The sequence below is a fragment of the Notothenia rossii genome (assembly GCF_949606895.1).
Source record: "Notothenia rossii genome assembly, chromosome: 9".
In the NCBI taxonomy this organism is placed as follows: Eukaryota; Metazoa; Chordata; class Actinopteri; order Perciformes; family Nototheniidae; genus Notothenia; species Notothenia rossii.
Window position 1 is genome coordinate 77,556,796 of NC_136907.1, and position 18,380 is coordinate 77,575,175.

At 40.6% G+C, this 18,380-nt stretch overlaps 3 protein-coding genes across 3 annotated transcripts; all 3 read left to right on the top strand.

The window, feature by feature from the left end:
- Positions 1-4,660: 4,660 nt before the first annotated feature.
- On the top strand, positions 4,661-6,503 carry LOC307019595 (tripartite motif-containing protein 16-like; the record flags this gene model as incomplete). The annotated part of the gene is made up of 1 exon (XM_079650601.1): positions 4,661-6,503. One exon carries the CDS (start codon positions 4,661-4,663, stop codon positions 6,317-6,319), a length of 1,659 nt encoding a protein of 552 aa, XP_079506727.1. The 3' UTR covers positions 6,320-6,503.
- A 4,797-nt stretch (positions 6,504-11,300) lies between these two features.
- On the top strand, positions 11,301-13,812 carry LOC307019967 (uncharacterized protein; the record flags this gene model as incomplete). Its single annotated transcript, XM_079651063.1, has 2 exons — positions 11,301-12,462; positions 13,204-13,812. The coding sequence occupies exons 1-2, from the start codon at positions 11,713-11,715 to the stop codon at positions 13,810-13,812; spliced, it is 1,359 nt and encodes a 452-aa protein (XP_079507189.1). The 5' UTR covers positions 11,301-11,712.
- Positions 13,813-13,850: 38 nt separating this feature from the next.
- LOC307019022 (uncharacterized protein) lies at positions 13,851-16,088 on the top strand. Its single transcript, XM_079649628.1, has 3 exons — positions 13,851-14,037; positions 14,707-14,962; positions 15,089-16,088. Exons 2-3 carry the CDS (start codon positions 14,797-14,799, stop codon positions 15,748-15,750), a joined length of 828 nt encoding a protein of 275 aa, XP_079505754.1. The 5' UTR covers positions 13,851-14,037; positions 14,707-14,796; the 3' UTR covers positions 15,751-16,088.
- The last annotated feature ends 2,292 nt before the right edge of the window (positions 16,089-18,380 follow it).

Genomic DNA, 18,380 nt, shown 5'->3' on the forward strand with positions numbered 1-18,380 from the left:
TACTGTAAGGCCTTCTCTGAACTTCCTCTAACCTCGGTGTCAGCTCACTTAAAATGAATAGCCTACATCTATTGATAATTCAGAACGACCATTGTCTCTCTAACGTGTGTGACCCAACTCAGTAACACACATCATATGGAATACCATGTGATCTCTAATGAATATCATAAATATGCTGTATTAAACATTCTGCTATAACAATAGGGTGGTGGGACAAGTGTTCATTCTGTCTGGCTAAGCCTATTATCATACTAAAAGGAATGCATGCAGCACGCCCTTCCAGGTGTCCCGATGCAACAAGTATCTGAATCCTATTTACATTGTACACTTGAGTCACACGATACTACCTGGCTTAGCCTTATGATAACAAAAGGAATACCTACACCCATACATGCAGATAAACCAGATCAACAAGTCACACAATGCTGTCTGGCTAATGCTAACAGGCTAATTATCATACTAAAAGGGATACATCCAAGTGTCCCAAAACATTTCAGAAACTGTTTCTGCAAGAACCAGAGTTAAATGTATTTTTGTAAGTAATTAACTGATAAGATACAAGTAGAGTTTAACATATTGCTAAAGATATAATTTCACATACTTTAATTAGAAATAATGTATTAATTTATTCAATTCTGTTGTTCATTCAACATCTTAACAAAGGACACATTTAGAACTTAGTTATAGTGAATTATCAAAGATATTATATTTATATTAGAGTTTTATTTCTATATGTGAATAAAACAAAGAGATGTTGCTTGTTTGAAGATTCAGAAGTTGTGTGAGTGTATGCTCCAGAGGGCAGGACCTATAAACACATGTAATACCCAATAGCATTGTGAGGCTGACCAAAGGACCGTTAGACCGTGTAAATGGAGTCTTTAAAAAAACTAAAACATTTACTGACTTTTTTAGGATAGCTTAAAATAATGTTGTAAAATTACAACAGTGGGCTTTACAGGGTTAACATCTTCTCATGAGTCGTTCTGTAGATGTTGGAGTTTCTTCAGGCGGCGCTCCTTCCCGTGTCTGTTTAGCCATGGAGGCTGTCACTGCTCAGGAGGATTTCTGTTAACCTCAACTGATATTTCTCCGCATGGAAATGTAAACTTTGCTCTAAATATTTGTTGAATATCGATATTGATTTATTTTTATTTTGTTGTTTCGCTTGTAAATCATGAGAGAGAGAAAGCAACAGAGCTTCTTTCATTGTAGATATTTTATTCTAAATGTATTCAATTTTTTACTAAGTCTCAATGTGTTGAATGCATAAAGGACATTTTGAAGAAGGAAATAACACACATTAAAAGAAAAGCAAGCAGGATGAGTTTTCAATAAATTGTGTTTCTATATTCAAGATGTGAGATGAGTGCCACATTTACTTGTCTCTAAAAAATAACATGTTGGAATTTTTCTTGTTAATAAAAGAGCTCTGAGGAAAAATGTCAGTGTTGTGTTTATTTTTCTGAAACAAGATATTCGCAATTTTTTAAATTTATTTTTAGGAAAATAATATTAAATTCAGATTTTATTTTATTTTCCGAAAAACATGGGGAAATATTTGAGTAAACCCTGCACATGTTTCGTCAGGTTGGTGTAGATGTTTCTTCATTTGCATGTGTTTTGGCACATTGCTGTTAATATGTTTCATTGTTATTGAAGCTGCAAGTTACTCCTGATGTAAGTGTTTGGTCCGTTGTGGCGTGATTGCACCTGCCGGCCACCGTAGTTTGTACATCTGAAACTTAATCATCGAGTTTAAAGTAATAACATGTCAAATACATTTCTTCTTGTTCTTCAGAGAGTGATAAAAACTGCTTCAACACTTTTTAGACCGTAAAACCGGGATGACATTGAAACGAGAGCTGAAAAAGCACCACGTTAGCAGATTTAGCAGAGAAACAGAAGAGTTGAAGAAGCTCCTGCTGATCACTGCAATGCTGGAGCTGAAGATGTGTCCTGTGTGGTGTGTTTGGCCTCTTATTGTGACAAACACCTCCAGTCTCATTGTGACACAGCTACATTTAAAAAACACAAGCTGGTGGAGCCCTCCAAGAAGCTGTAGTGCTGAGATAGATTTGGGTATCATCAGCATAGCAGTGGAAGTTGAGTCCTTGATGGCAGATGATCTGGCCAAGGGGTACCATGTAAATGGTGAACAGGAGGGGGCCAAGCATAAAGCCTTCGGGGACACCATGATTGACTGGGGCTGGAGGGGAATTCGAGTTATATGTGAAGCAATTTATGTTTCTGACAATGTGTAGTCAATTCCGCCCTTCAATGTAGCACAAATGTGAACTCTCATTACAGGAACAATACCGGAAACAGACGTAGGAAAGATCCTCAGCTCGCTGATTGGATGTTTTAGCCTCAATGCACGTTGGGATATGGTGTTTATGCGATGTGAAACAAACACAAACGGCTGATCAGTAATTATTATTTAGTTGTTGCAACAAACAATAATGGGAAGTGCATCACCAATCGCGGAAATGCCCCCCAACAGTAGCAGTAATCACACAACATAATGATATAGCCACTGCAATGAACACACACACATTTTCCCTAAGCATGTTTGACGCACACAAATGTTATCATGCAGCCTACCACACACATGTCACATGTTTTTCTCTCTGAAAGCTATACTTGTATATGTTTAAACATCAACATCTCATGATATCCTTAGGATTAGTTAACTAACAAAGGTTAACTGTTTTTATAACCTAAGGCCTTCTCTGAACTTCCTCTAACCTCGGTGTCAGCTCACTTAAAATGAATACATCTATTGATAATTCAGAACGACCATTGTCTCTCTAACGTGTGTGACCCAACTCAGTAACACACATCATATGGAATACCATGTGATCTCTAATGAATATCATAAATACGCTGTATTAAACATTCTGCTGTAACAATAGGGTGGTGGGACAAGTGTTCATTCTGTCTGGCTTAGCCTATTATCATACTAAAAGGAATGCATGCAGCACGCCCTTCCAGGTGTCCCGATGCAACAAGTATCTGAATCCTATTTACATTGAACACTTGAGTCACACGATACTACCTGGCTTAGCCTTATCATAACAAAAGGAATACCTACACCCATACATGCAGATAAACCAGATCAACAAGTCACACAATGCTGTCTGGCTAATGCTAACAGGCTAATTATCATACTAAAAGGGATACATCCAAGTGTCCCAAAACCTTTCAGAAACTGTTTCTGCAAGAACCAGAGTTAAATGTATTTTTGTAAGTAATTAACTGATAAGATACAAGTAGAGTTTAACATATTGCCAAAGATATAATTTCACATACTTTAATTAGAAATAATGTATTAATTTATTCAATTCTGTTGTTCATTCAAAATCTTAACAAAGGACACATTTAGAACTTAGTTATAGTGAATTATCAAAGATATTATATTTATATTAGAGTTTTATTTCTATATGTGAATAAAACAAAGAGATGTTGCTTGTTTGAAGATTCTGAAGTTGTGTGAGTGTATGCTCCAGAGGGCAGGACCTATAAACACATGTAATACCCAATAGCATTGTGAAGTTGAACAAAAGGACCGTTAGACCGTGTAAATGGAGTCTTTAAAAAAACAAAAACATTTACTGACTTTTTTAGGATAGCTTAAAATAATGTTGTAAAATTACAACAGTGGGCTTTACAGGGTTAACATCTTCTCATGAGTCGTTCTGTAGATGTTGGAGTTTCTTTAGGCGGTGCTCCTTCCTGTGTCTGTTTCGCCATGGAGGCTGTCACTGCTCAGGAGGATTTCTGTTAACCTCAACTGATATTTCTCTGAATGGAAATGTAAACTTTAGTCTAAATATTTATTGAATATCGATATTGATGTATTTGTATGTTGTTGTTTCTCTTGTAAAGCATGAGAGAGGGAAAGCACCAGAGCTTCTTTCATCGTATATATTTTATTCGAAAGGTCTTTTATTTGTATCTAAGTCTCAATGTGTTGAATGCATAAAGGACATTTTGAAGAAGGAAACCAAACACATCAAAAGAAAAGCTAGCAGGTTGAGTTTGTAATAAATGGTGTTTCTATTTTCAAGATGTGAGATGAGTGCCACCTTTACGTGTCTGTAAAAAATAAAATGTTGGGGTTTTTCTTGTTAAAAAAAGAGCTAAGAGGACAAAATCTCAGTCTTATGTTTTCTTAATCTAAAAAATATCTCTAAATTATTTTTTCTGAAACAAGATATTTTCATTTTAAATGTATTTTTAGGATCAAGAAAATAATAACAAATTCAGATTTTCTATTATTTTCAGAAATTTTTTTGAATATCTTTTAGTAAACCCTGCACATGTTTCGTCAGGTTGGTGAAGATTTCCCTTCATTTGCATGTGTTTTGCAAACACAGCCTGCCTCTCACACAAAGCTTTGTTGAAAGCAATTCAACCTGTTCCCCTTGATTCCTGCTCCCAAACACACTGAGCTGCACCCTATCAAGGCATTTGAATATTCCCGCCCCTTCACAGGTTGGCAACATGTTAAAAGAGAAAGCTGTTTCCTCAATCTTTGCATTGACTGAGCAAAAGCAGGAGGAGAGGAGATTTGTTGTCCGTCAGAGATTGTTTCTGTTCAGAGAAAGTGGATATTTGACCTTCTGTCTGCAGTCCGTAACTATCACTGAGAGGTGAGATGAGGCAGAAAGGAGTTCAGCTGGACCGGGAAACCTTCTCTTGTTCCATCTGTCTGGATCTACTGAAGGATCCGGTGGCTATTCCCTGTGGACACAGCTACTGCATGGACTGTATCAAACGCCACTGGGATAGAGAGGATAAGAAGAAAGTCTACAGCTGCCCTCAGTGTAGAAGGAGCTTCAAACCGAGGCCTGTCCTGCTGAAGAACACCATGTTAGCAGATTTAGTGGAGAAGCTGAAGAAGCCTGGACTTGAAGAAGATCCTGCTGATCACTGCTATGCTGGAGCTGAAGATGTGGCCTGTGATTTCTGCACTGGGAGGAAACTGAGAGCCTGTAAGTCCTGCCTCATCTGTCTTTTATCTTATTGTGAGAAACACCTCCAGTCTCATTTTGACGTAGCTCAATTAAAAAAACACAAGCTGGTGGAGCCCTCCAAGAAGCTCCAGGAGAACATCTGCTCTCGCCACGAAGAGGTGATGAAGCTGTTCTGCCGCACTGATCAGCAGAGTATTTGTTCTCTCTGCTCTGTGGACGAACACAAAGGACACGACACGGTGTCAGCTGCAGCAGAGAGGACTGAGAGGCAGAGAGAGCTGGAGGGGAGTCGACTAAACATCCAGCAGAGAATCCAGGACGGAGAGAAGGAGGTGAAGCTGCTTCAGCAGGAGGTGAAGGCCTTCAATGGCTCTGCTGATAAAGCAGTGGAGGACAGTGAGGAGATGTTCACTGAGCTGATCCGTCTGATGGAGAAAAGAAGCTCTGATGTGAAGCAGCAGCTCAGATCCCAGCAGAAGAGAGAAATGAGTCAAGCCAAAGAGTTTCAGAAGAAGCTGAAGCAGGAGATCTCTGAGCTGAAGAGAAGAGACGCTGAGCTGAAGCTGCTCTCTCACACAGAGGATCACAACCAGTTTCTGCTCAGCTACCCCTCCTCACTGCCAGCCCTCAGTGAAGCTACACACTCCTCCAGCATCAACATCCTTCCTCTGAGCTACTTTGAGGACGTGACGGCGGCCCTGTCAGCAGTCAGAGACAAACTACAGGACGTCCTGAGAGAGGAATGGACAAACGTCTCATTGACTGAAGTGGATGTTTTACTGCCAGCAGCAGAGCCCACCACCAGAGCTGGGTTCTTAAGATATTCACAGGAGATCACTCTGGATCCAAACACAGCACACACAGAGCTGTTATTATCTGAAGGGAGCAGAAAAGTAACATTCATGAAAGAACAGTCTTATTCTAGTCATCCAGACAGATTCACTGATTGGCCTCAGGTCCTGAGTAGAGAGAGTCTGACTGGACGTTGTTACTGGGAGGTGGAGCGGAGAGGGAGAGCAGTTTTTGTTTCAGTCTCATACAAGAATATCCGCAGAGCAGGGGATGGTACTGAATGTTTATTTGGATACAATGACAAATCCTGGGCGTTAGAGTTTAAACAAAACAGTTATTCATTTACTTACAACAATAGCAAAATTCCCGTCTCAGGTCCTCTGTCCTCCAGAGTAGGAGTGTACCTGGATCACACAGCAGGTATTCTGTCCTTCTACAGCGTCTCTGAAACCATGACTCTCCTCCACAGAGTCCAGACCACATTCACTCAGCCGCTACATGCTGGACTTTTGGTTTGTGACGCAGCTGAGTTGTGTAAACTGAAATAGCCTGAATTCATTTGAGGAACTCTTCTACTTCTTAAACTCATTGTGTGTCCATCATTGTTGCTGAGAGCTGAGTGTTCATGTCTTCACTGCACAGAGATCAGCTGTCAATCAAACATTATGGGATGTGCTTTAACATCTTCTCATGAGTTGTTCTGTAGATGTTGGAGTTTCTTTAGGCGGTGCTCCTTCCTGTCTGTTTCGCCATGGAGGCTGTCACTGCTCAGGAGGATTTCTGTTAACCTCAACTGATATTTATCCGCATGGAAATGTAAACTTTGCTCTAAATATTTGTTGAATATTGATATTGATTTATTTTTATTTTGTTGTTTCTCTTGTAAATCATGAGAGAGAGAAAGCAACAGAGCTTCTTTCATTGTAGATATTTTATTCTAAATGTATTCGATTTTTTACTAAGTCTCAATGTGTTGAATGCATAAAGGACATTTTGAAGAAGGAAATAACACACATTAAAAGAAAAGCCAGCAGGATGAGTTTGCAATAAATTGTGTTTCTAAGATGTGAGATGTGAGATGAGTGCCACATTTACTTGTCTCTAAAAAATAACATGTTGGAATTTTTCTTGTTAATAAAAGAGCTCTGAGGAAAAATGTCAGTTTTGTGTTTATTTTTCTGAAACAAGATATTCGCATTTTTTAAATGTATCTTTAGGAAAATAATATTAAATTCAGATTTTATTTTATTTTCCGAAAAACATGGGAAAATATTTTAGTAAACCCTGCACATGTTTCGTCAGGTTGGTGTAGATTTCTCTTCATTTGCATGTGTTTTGGCACATTGCTGTTAATATGTTTCATTGTTATTGAAGCTGCAGCACGTTACTCCTGATGTAAGTGTTTGGTCCGTTGTGGCGCGATTGCACCTGTCGGCCACCGTAGTTTGTACATCTGAAACCTAATCATCGAGTTTAAAGTAATACAATGTAAAATCAGGGGCGGCGCCAGGGGGTTGCTGGCAGTTGCTATAGCAACTCCAGGAATTGGCCTAGCAACGGCTTAGCAACCCCATTGTTTTGTAATGAAAAAAATGTATCTATATATATTTACACATTCTCGCGAGATCTTTCTGGGGTCTTTGTAAGTTAAAGCGCGAATTCTCAGTATGTGAAGTGAACACACAGATCGAAAATGGAAAAATGTCTAACAAGCCAGCGAAACCGACCGCGATCTCAAACGGAGCCGGTCCAGCCGGACAACCCTACTATCCACAAGGATCCCGATGTTACTATTACCAATGATAACCGGGAGGATTGGGACCACGAAGAACAGGTGCCCCCGGCCCCGCCAACTGACCCACTGCCCCCGCAGCAGCAGGAACAGCTAGCTGCTACGGCGAGCTGCAGTGGAACCAGCGGAGCTAGCGCTGCTCCCCGACCCCTCCACACCATAATTGACATCAGCCAGTCAGCCTCCGATGGACCAAGACGTCCCATGCTTAGAAAATACCCGACCAAGAAGTACGGACTGCAAATGCGGTCATTCAATCGCCGATTTTCACGTATGTAATTGTTTTTCCTGCACAGTGTCGTCTTGTTGTGATGAGAGGGATACAGGTATTTCATAAAATAAACGTGCTCCCTGGAAGTTAGCTACAGAATTGATATCACAATTTAATCGGAGCTGATCACAAGTTGTCATGACTGATCCAGTCATCTCGATGAGCGTTCGGGCTGTGAATAAACAACTTGTGTTTTACTTTTAGGCTTTCTGAAGGTATGGACAGCTATCAAAGCTACTATACATCACATTAAGAACGATGAACAAATGAAAGTCGGACACAAATATATAATTTAAATGATTTATTGAAGTTTGCAATGTTTTGAACAGGCATCCACACAGTCACCTACTTTGTAATGTTCGATACCTCCCTGTAAGCGTCACGATATCAGACTCTCACCCACAACCTCACATACGAGTACTGAATGTGCAGCAAAGTGATCTTAGGAAGGCAGATATAGCAAAAGATGAACGTAAACGACAAACGATGTTTCTTTCCTGGTAAGTCAACAATGGGTCCTCAATGTACACGCCCCGGATTCCTATGACGAAAATAATAGAATGTCGCCAGTTGTCATGACTCAATTTATACTGTAACACCGGATCTTATGGCTCCGTTCCTTTCAAAGAGCCGTTCAAAAGAGCCGTTTTTTTGGCGGGGTTACTTGGTTTGTCTGTGAAATAATCACCAGGATAATGATTGACTGTATTGCCAGACCTAATGTCAATAATCTGCTTTGTAAACACGACACAAGGTGGCGTCATATCCATGTCATTCATGTCCGTGAATGTACTACTTTGAATTTACCCTCCGTATGTGTTAAGTAAATAAAGTTGCCTTGCCTTGAATGAAATTCACGCAACTCTTAATATTAGATACTGTGTTTTTAAGTGGCGATGGAGATCATTTGTTGACCCTGCTTTAAAGGATATTTTGCCTTTACAAATAGTGCGCTTTTTTGGTTGAAGTTCATCAAAATGCTGCTGCTTTTTCGCGTTTGGCTCATTTTCCATCCGAAAAACACGTCGTCTACCTGTCCTGTAGCCTACCACTTGTTATGACTTCTCTCTCTCGCGTATTCCGTTAAGACCCACCCCATCTCACTCCTCCTGCTGAAACCTACTAATCAGAGTAGGGGCGGGTCTTCACAGAATACGTTTGGGGAACAAAATCAAGCTTTTTAACAGGCGAGTGGATTTTGGCAGGCAGTGAGTGCGGACTAACAATTGAACGATAACAAGAACGGCTCTCACCAAGTACGACTCGGTTCCCCTCGTTCATACCAAAGAGCCGTTCAAAAGAATCGGCTCGTTCGCGACCGACACATCACTAATACACTTGGCTCGAGTACTCAGTGACTATGGACGGTGTATTTTGTTTTGCCTGCAGGCATTTTGCTCACGAAGGACGCCGGTTCCATAAAGAAACCGCCTTTACCCATGACGGATTTAGCACCTGGGTTAAAGATACGCAGTCATTCCTTACACATGATGTGAGCAGTGGACATAAATGTGCCATGGATGCATGGTCTGAATTTAAAGTAAGGAAAGAGAGTGGCTCAAAAATCAGCAACGCACTCAGCGAGGGACATTCAAAAACTGTATGTGAAAACAGGGAATATATGCGGACAGTTGTGGAAGCATTGCGTGACACTGCGTGTCAAACCATTGCACTACGGGGGAATAGGGAGAGACACTTCACTTCACCCCAGCTGATGGACTAGACGCAGATTCACTTTTGACAACGATCAAACAGACGCTCAGTAAATGCAACATTGATCACAACATGTGCATTGGCCAATGCTACGACGGTGCCGCTGTCATGTCGGGGTGTAATAATGGTGTGCAGGAGAGATTTCGGAAGGCGGTGCCACAGGCCCTTTATGTACATTGCCATGCCCACCGGCGAAATTTAGTTTTTGTTGACTGTGTCAAGAATGTAAGATCAGCAGGGGATTTTCAACTGGCCTCTGCTACGGATCTTGTTGAGTCGGTAATTACATCCCTCTCCCAAAAGAGAAATGAAAAATCATGGGAGGAAATTTTGGACAAAGCACACGCCCTCTCCACCAAGACTGGCATCCTCGTCAAGTTGAGACAAGAGCGACGTCAGACTCAGCCTGCATGCCACCTACAGGAGTTTGTAGTTGATGCTCCAACAGGAAAACTTCCACCTCTCACCTCCTCTGATATTGTAAAATTACAACAGTGGGCTTTACAGGGTTAACATCTTCTCATGAGTCGTTCTGTAGATGTTGGAGTTTCTTCAGGGCGCTCCTTCCTGTCTGTTTAGCCATGGAGGCTGTCACTGCTCAGGAGGATTTTTGTTAACCTCAACTGATATTTCTCTGCATGGAAATGTAAACTTTGCTCTAAATATTTGTTGAATATCGATATTGATGTATTTGTATGTTGTTGTTTCTCTTGTAAATCATGAGAGAGGGAAAGCACCAGAGCTTCTTTCATCGTATATATTTTATTCTGAATGTATTCAATTGTTTACATTACATTACATTGCATTTAGCTGACGCTTTTATCCAAAGCGACTTACAATAAGTGCATTCGACCAGGAAGATACAACCTTTAAGAAAACAGAATCATATAAGTACATCAGGTTTCATAGAGCCAAACATTTCAAGTGCTACTCAACTGGCATTTAGAAAGCCAGCCCTTTATTAGTATATAAGTGCTTTGTTAGTAATTTTATCGCTCGAAGTTTACTAAGTCTCAATGTGTTGAAAGCATAAAGGACATTTTGAAGAAGGAAATAACACACATTAAAAGAAAAGCCAGCAGGATGAGTTTGCAATAAATTGTGTTTCTATATTCAAGATGTGAGATGAGTGCCACATTTACTTGTCTCTAAAAAATAACATGTTGGGATTTTTCTTGTTAATAAAAGAGCTCTGAGGAAAAATGTCAGTGTTGGGTTTATTTTTTCTGAAACAAGATATTCGCATTTTTTAAATTTATTTTTAGGAAAATAATATTAAATTCAGATTTTATTTTATTTTCCGAAAAACATGGGAAAATATTTTAGTAAACCCTGCACATGTTTCGTCAGGTTGGTGTAGATTTCTCTTCATTTGCATGTGTTTTGGCACATTGCTGTTAATATGTTTCATTGTTATTGAAGCTGCAGCACGTTACTCCTGATGTAAGTGTTTGGGCCGTTGTGGCGCGATTGCACCTGCCGGCCACCGTAGTTTGTACATCTGAAACTTAATCATCGAGTTTAAAGTAATAAAATGTAAAATACATTTCTTCTTGTTCTTCAGAGAGGGATAAAAAACTGCTTCAACACTTTTTAGACCGTAAAACCGGGATGACATTGAAACGAGAGCTGAAAAAGCATCACGTTAGCAGATTTAGCAGAGAAACAGAAGAGTTGAAGAAGCTCCTGCTGATCACTGCTATGCTGGCGCTGAAGATGTGTCCTGTCTGGTGTGTTTGGCCTCTTATTCAGGGTGTCCGCGCGGTAGTAAAAGGTAGTAAAAGGTAGTAAAAAGAATCTACCCAAATTAAGGCCCTTGAAAGGTAGTAAAAGGTAACAAACGCAATTTGACTTGGTAGTAATTTTTTTAAAACTCTGCCTCAATATATAATGAGTTTCCATTGTTTGCTTATTATTTGTGTCTGCATGTTTGAATTTCATCTAGCCTACGTAGTTTAAAAATATATACGGTGCTAACAGGACCTGAGTGAGGCGTAGTTGATAGCAATGACGTAGAGGTAACCTGTGTGGACTTCATAGCCTATCAGCGACGCTTACAACATTTTCCGCCTTTTTCCAACAATTGACGTTAGCAGAGCCGCCTTTTGCCACAGTTGCAGTCTACTTTTTCTGATGTTAGCAAATTCGAGCAAATTTAGTGTGAAATGGGGAAGTGCAAGTTTTCGCAATTATGGGTTGATGACCCCTTATATAAAGACTGGCTTAAACCCGTCATAGGAAATGACCGTGAAGCATTTTGCAGTGTCTGCAAAAAAACTATAAATGTTACCTGGAACGGCATTACTGCTATCAAGTCCCACAGTGGATCGGCTATACACCAGCAGCGGCTTCGGGTGAGGGGGGGACAGCTGCCGATTTCGTTGTTTTGCGATGCTAGCAGCAGCACCACACAGATCGCGGCAGATCATGCCAACTTATCAGCAACAGTCGCACCACCTCGGCAGCAAACCAGTGCCACCAGCACCACCACGGCTGCGATAGCCAAACAGCAGACGTTACCGCCACAAACATCAGCCCTCAGGGCTGAGGTTCTCTGGTGCCTGAACACAGCAGCTAACCATCATTCATTCAATTCGAATGAGGGCATTGGGGAATTGTTCGAAAACATGTTCACTGACTCCGACATAGCCAAAAGTTTTGTTTGTGGCAAAGATAAGACATCGTATATCCTTGGATTTGGCATTGCTCCACATTTTAAGAAGCTTCTTATAAATAGCATCAATGCTTCTGGGCCATATGTTGTCATGTTTGACGAGTCTCTGAACCAGTCCGCCAAGAAGAAGCAAATGGATATTCACGTTCGGTTCTGGAGAGATGACCGCGTGACGTCTTCATATTTTGGGTCACAGTTTCTTGGACATGCAAGGGCTGAAGACTTGCTGCAAAGCATTAAAGTGAGTTGATATTTTCTTGTTTGTTCTTTCTTATTGTCGTTATATGCCCATTTGAAAATGTTTATGTCATAGTTAGCCTAAGCTTTAGCCTACACGACGTGTGTGTCGGGTGTGTTTTGTGACCCTGCAAGGCGATATCAGTCGCTTTGCGCTCAATGCTATTTTGAGAAAATCCACGGTAAACAAACATCCGGGTTAAAATGTTGAATTTCATGTTTTCGCATAATTTGACAGTATACAGTCTACATATCATTTCATATCGTGGACAAATCACGGAAAAACATACGTTTTGACTGTTAAGCCCGGTGAAGATGCAACACATTAGCAGTCATACCATTTGTCAACGCCGCTTAAAAAGGTGATTTTCTCCTCTTCTAGCATTATCATGACAGGAGAACCATGCCACTTTGGATACAGTTATCTTAACGATTGTTCTAGCAATAGCCTCAATATACATATCGTTGGAAAGCTTAGTTTATGGCCGTTCATATGAGAACAATAACTTAGTTTTGTACATTTTACCAAAGCGACTGGTTTCGCCTTGCAGGGTCACATTTTGATGAAGGATTTGGTTAATATTTCTGAAAGATGCATACTGGTACTACAAAGGGGGAAACACGTTTGACTTATACTTACTGGCACTGTATTTACTGTCTATCTATTGTCTATTTTATGAATAACCAAAAACCACAGGACAGATTAAAATTTTCAATAAACTTTGTTTTTTGTGACAATTCACAGGAATGTGTTGCACAACTCAACTTGAGACACCTGCTGTCTGTCAGTATGGATGGCCCAAATGTCAACTTCAAGCTGCTGAAGCTCCTTCAGAACGAACATTCAGAGCTTCATGGGGATGCACAACTCATCAGTGTTGGCAGTTGTGGCTTGCACACCCTCCACAATGCCATGAAGGCAGGATTCGCAACATGGCAGGTAGACAAACTGTTGCGAGCTATGCACTACATCTTCCACAATGTTCCTGCCCGTAGAGAAGATTACACCGCCACCACAGGATCTTCTACCTTTCCCCGATCTTTCTGTGGCCACAGATGGGTGGAAAATGTCCCTGTGGCTGAGAGAGCTGTCGACATTTGGCCTGTGCTTTTAACATATGTTGATGCTGTTCAGAAGAAAAAGGTGACAAACCCAAACACGGCGTCATATGATATCATTTTGGCAGCACGGGATGATAATTTGATAATTCCAAAGCTCCAGTTCTTCTTGTCAGTTGCACGAAGCTTCAACCCCTTCCTGACCAAATATCAGACCGACGAGCCTGTGCTGCCCTTTTTTGCTAAAGATCTGAAAGAACCCCTGATGGTAAGAAATGTAATTCCTGTAGAGTAACTGTCTTTATTTGAATGTGATTAAACTGTATCAGTTGACAGGTGTGACTTGATTGCTAACAGTTTTTGTTGTTCTTTTAAGGCTTTACTGCGGCGATTTGTTAAAAGGGAACTTATACAGGACCGAAGCCCACTGCAACTTATCACAATCCAGGTGTCTGAGGAGAAGAACTGGGTGGCTCTGAAAAATGTGGACATCGGCCTGGGTGCTGAATCTGCCATCAAGGTAATTACTGCAGATACTTTCAATGTCATACATGAAATGTGCTGTCGGCACAAATAAATAGTTACTTCGAACTATTAGGGTAGAAAATGAATGAGTAACATTGGGCATTATTTAACCACCTCTGTGGTAAGCAATATAGCTATCGTAATTGTGTGGTTGTTAATGGTTATCTTTCAAACTTCAGTGGTCTTCACCACCAGGCCTTTGGCATTGAGGCTTAAACTGAACCACAGCCATGAGGATATACCAAACCTCTTTCTCACTCTGGTTAAATTGTTAGGATTGTTTTAAATGTGTAACTTGTCATAGTTTAATTTCCAATCATAGCAGTGAATGTTTATGCATCCTGAACTCATCCTGAACTATACTCACATATCCCATCACTCCCCCACCCACCCACCCACACACACAAACACACCCACACCCACACCCACACCCACACCCACACACACACACACACACACACACACACACACACACACACACACACACACACACACACACACACACACACACACACACACACACACACACACACACACACACACACACACACACACCCAGAGAGCAGACAACCAACATCTTTTCCCCACAGGTTTTACACAAGTATCTCTATATATGTGACAAATAAATATCCTTGTATGAACATTAATGTTCTCTATTTGTTAGGCCCTTCAGAGCAAACCAGGAGGCAAGATAGGGGAGCTCTCTCTGCTAACCTTCAGGAAAGAATGTTTGCAGTGCCTTGTTAAGGTTGTCATGAAATTGCAAGACAAATCCCCCCTAAAGGTTCCAATGGTTAGGCACATTGCATGCCTTGATCCCACACAAATCCACCAAGAACCGGAGTGGTGCATCAAGCAAATGAAGAGTGTAGTGCAGACATTCCTTCAGGGAAAGAGATTGACAGGTGGCATTCCAGCTGGTAAGAAAAAATACAGTATGTCTAGGGACAGGGAAGGTCATTCAAATGAAGGCCATGTTCTAAGGGTGTTCTACTTTGAAATGTACTTAAATGTCATTAATGATTATGTTTTTGTCAATATTGTAGGTGATGTTATCATTCAACAGTTCGAATCGTTGACCTCTGTAGAAGGACGGGATGAACGTTTCCTGGCTTTCAAGCCACTGAAGGACCGCCTTGATGTGTTCTTCTACACAACCCTCAGCAGGCCTTACCCTGACTTGCTGCAGTTTTGCCAGAGTCTCCTCCTTCTTTCCCATGGCCAAGCCACTGTGGAAAGAGGATTTTCAGTGAACAAAGAGGTGGAGACATGCAATCTCCATGACCGCACACTGGAATCACTGAGACTAGTTTGTGACAGGATCAACAGTTGTGGTGGTGTTTTGAAAGTGCCCCTCACAAAGGAGCTCCTTGCCTCTGCCTCATCAGCTAGATCCCAGTACAGACTGTACCTTGACAGTGAAAAGAAAAAGAGAGAGAGTGCTGCCCATGCTCTGAGGAGGAAGGCAGTGGAGGAGGAGCTTCTGGACCTCAGAAGACAGGAAGAGGTACTTCGCCGTGTTTGTCACTCACTGGAAAAGGACGCGGACAAGTTGGCCGAGCAGGCTGAGGGAAAGGCTGGGTCCAAAATGGCTGAACTGATAATCAAGTCCAATACCCTTCGCAGAAGGCAGAAAGAAAAAAAAGAAGAGCTCTGCAAATTGGAGAAAATAATTGAAGATAAGTCCTCACAACTGAGACTTCTGTGACTGTACACCCCTCACAGTTATTGTTTTAAATGTTTCTCTTAGATACAATGTAGATTGCAACAACTGCACACAGGCACACCCACAGACGAATGCAGGCACACGCACACACAAACACACACACACGTACACCCCTACAGTTATTGTTTTAAATGATTCACTTAGATACAATGTAGATTGCAACAACAACAACATCCATACAAAGGCGCACCCACAGACATGTGCATACATGCACTCCTCACACACGTTATTGTGTTTAAATATGGTGAATGTTATATTGAAGCAGATCTTTGAAAGCTGTAGTCCTCAGAGCATATTGTTCATTAAAGTTATTTATTTGATTGATTTTCAATTTTTTTCATTAATACGCATTATTAATACGCACCAGTAACTGCTTAAGTGTGTGTGTGTGTGTGTGTGTGTGTGTGTGTGTGTGTGTGTGTGTGTGAGAATGCGTGTTTGTGAGAGAATGCGTGTTTGTGAGTAAGTGTGTGTGATGTGACACTTTATTATTAATATTTATGGTTGTTAAGTGATATGTGTTTAAGAAGTGTCAAGGTTATTACTCACTTTATTAGGGCTAAGGGTCAACTCAACACTACAAAAAAAAACACAATTGACAATGACAATACTTAATGATCACAATTAAACATTAGTGTACCTGATATGTATGACGGGTGTGACAGTGTCACACTAATACCTTATAATTAGTAGTCCAAAAAGGGCTGCTGCTTGATGTCGTGTTGGTAGTAAAAAATATTGTGGAGGTAGTAAAAAAGGTAGTAAAAGGTAGTAAATTCATCTCTATGAATCCTGCAGATACCCTGTTATTGTGACAAACACCTCCAGTCTCATTGTGACACAGCTACATTTAAAAAACACAAGCTGGTGGAGCCCTCCAAGAAGCTGTAGTGCTGAGATAGATTTGGGTATCATCAGCATAGCAGTGGAAGTTGAGTCCGTGATGGCAGATGATCTGGCCAAGGGGTACCATGTAAATGGTGAACAGGAGGGGGCCAAGCATAAAGCCTTGGGGGACACCATGATTGACTGGGGCTGGAGGGGAATTCGAGTTATATCTGAAGCAATTTATGTTTCTGACAATGTGTAGTCAATTCCACCCTTCAATGTAGCACAAATGTGAACTCTCATTACAGGAACAATACCGGAAACAGACGTAGGAAAGATCCTCAGCTCGCTGATTGGATGTTTTAGCCTCAATGCACGTTGGGATATGGTGTTTATGCGATGTGAAACAAACACATATAGCTGATCAGTAATTATTATTTAGTTGTTGCAACAAACAATAATGGGAAGTACATCACCAATCGCGGAAATGCCCCCGACAGTAGCAGTAATCACACAACATAATTATATAGCCACGGCAATGAACACACACACATTTTCCTTTTGACGCACACAAATGTTATCATGCAGCCTACCACACACATGTCACATGTTTTTCTCTCTGAAAGCTATACTTGTATATGTTTAAACATCAACATCTCATGACATCCTTAGGATTAGTTAACGAACAAAGGTTAACTGTTTTTATAACCTAAGGCCTTCTCTGAACTTCCTCTAACCTCGGTGTCAGCTCACTTAAAATGAATACATCTATTGATAATTCAGAACGACCATTGTCTCTCTAACGTGTGTGACCCAACTCAGTAACACACATCATATGGAATACCATGTGATCTCTAATGAATATCATAAATACGCTGTATTAAACATTCTGCTGTAACAATAGGGTGGTCGGACAAGTGTTCATTCTGTCTGGCTTAGCCTATTATCATACTAAAAGGAATGCATGCAGCACGCCCTTCCAGGTGTCCCGATGCAACAAGTATCTGAATCCTATTTACATTGAACACTTGAGTCACACGATACTACCTGGCTTAGCCTATTATCATAACAAAAGGAATACCTACACCCACACATGCAGATTAACCAGATCAACAAGTCACACAATGCTGTCTGGCTAATGCTAACAGGCTAATTATCATACTAAAAGGGATACATCCAAGTGTCCCAAAACCTTTCAGAAACTGTTTCTGCAAGAACCAGAGTTAAATGTATTTTTGTAAGTAATTAACTGATAAGATACAAGTAGAGTTTAACATATTGCTACAGATATAATTTCACATACTTTTATCAGAAATAATGTATTAATTTATTCAATTCTGGTGTTCATTCAAAATCTTAACAAAGGACACATTTAGAACTTAGTTATAGTGAATTATCAAAGATATTATATTTATATTAGAGTTTTATTTCTATATGTGAATAAAACAAAGAGATGTTGCTTGTTTGAAGATTCTGAAGTTGTGTGAGTGCATGCTCCAGAGGGCAGGACCTATAAACACATGTAATACCCAATAGCATTGTGAAGTTGAACAAAAGGACCGTTAGACCGTGTAAATGGAGTCTTTAAAAAAACAAAAACATTTACTGACTTTTTTAGGATAGCTTAAAATAATGTTGTAAAATTACAACAGTGGGCTTTACAGGGTTAACATCTTCTCATGAGTCGTTCTGTAGATGTTGGAGTTTCTTTAGGCGGTGCTCCTTCCTGTGTCTGTTTCGCCATGGAGGCTGTCACTGCTCAGGAGGATTTCTGTTAACCTCAA

Excerpts from the sequence above, each read along its gene's own strand:
- LOC307019022 (XM_079649628.1), top strand. The coding sequence starts at position 14,797 with ATGAAATTGCAAGACAAATCCCCCCTAAAGGTTCCAATGGTTAGGCAC. Across the intron at positions 14,963-15,088 it reads GACAGGTGGCATTCCAGCTG|GTGATGTTATCATTCAACAG; the intron begins GTAAGAAAAAAT and ends TCAATATTGTAG.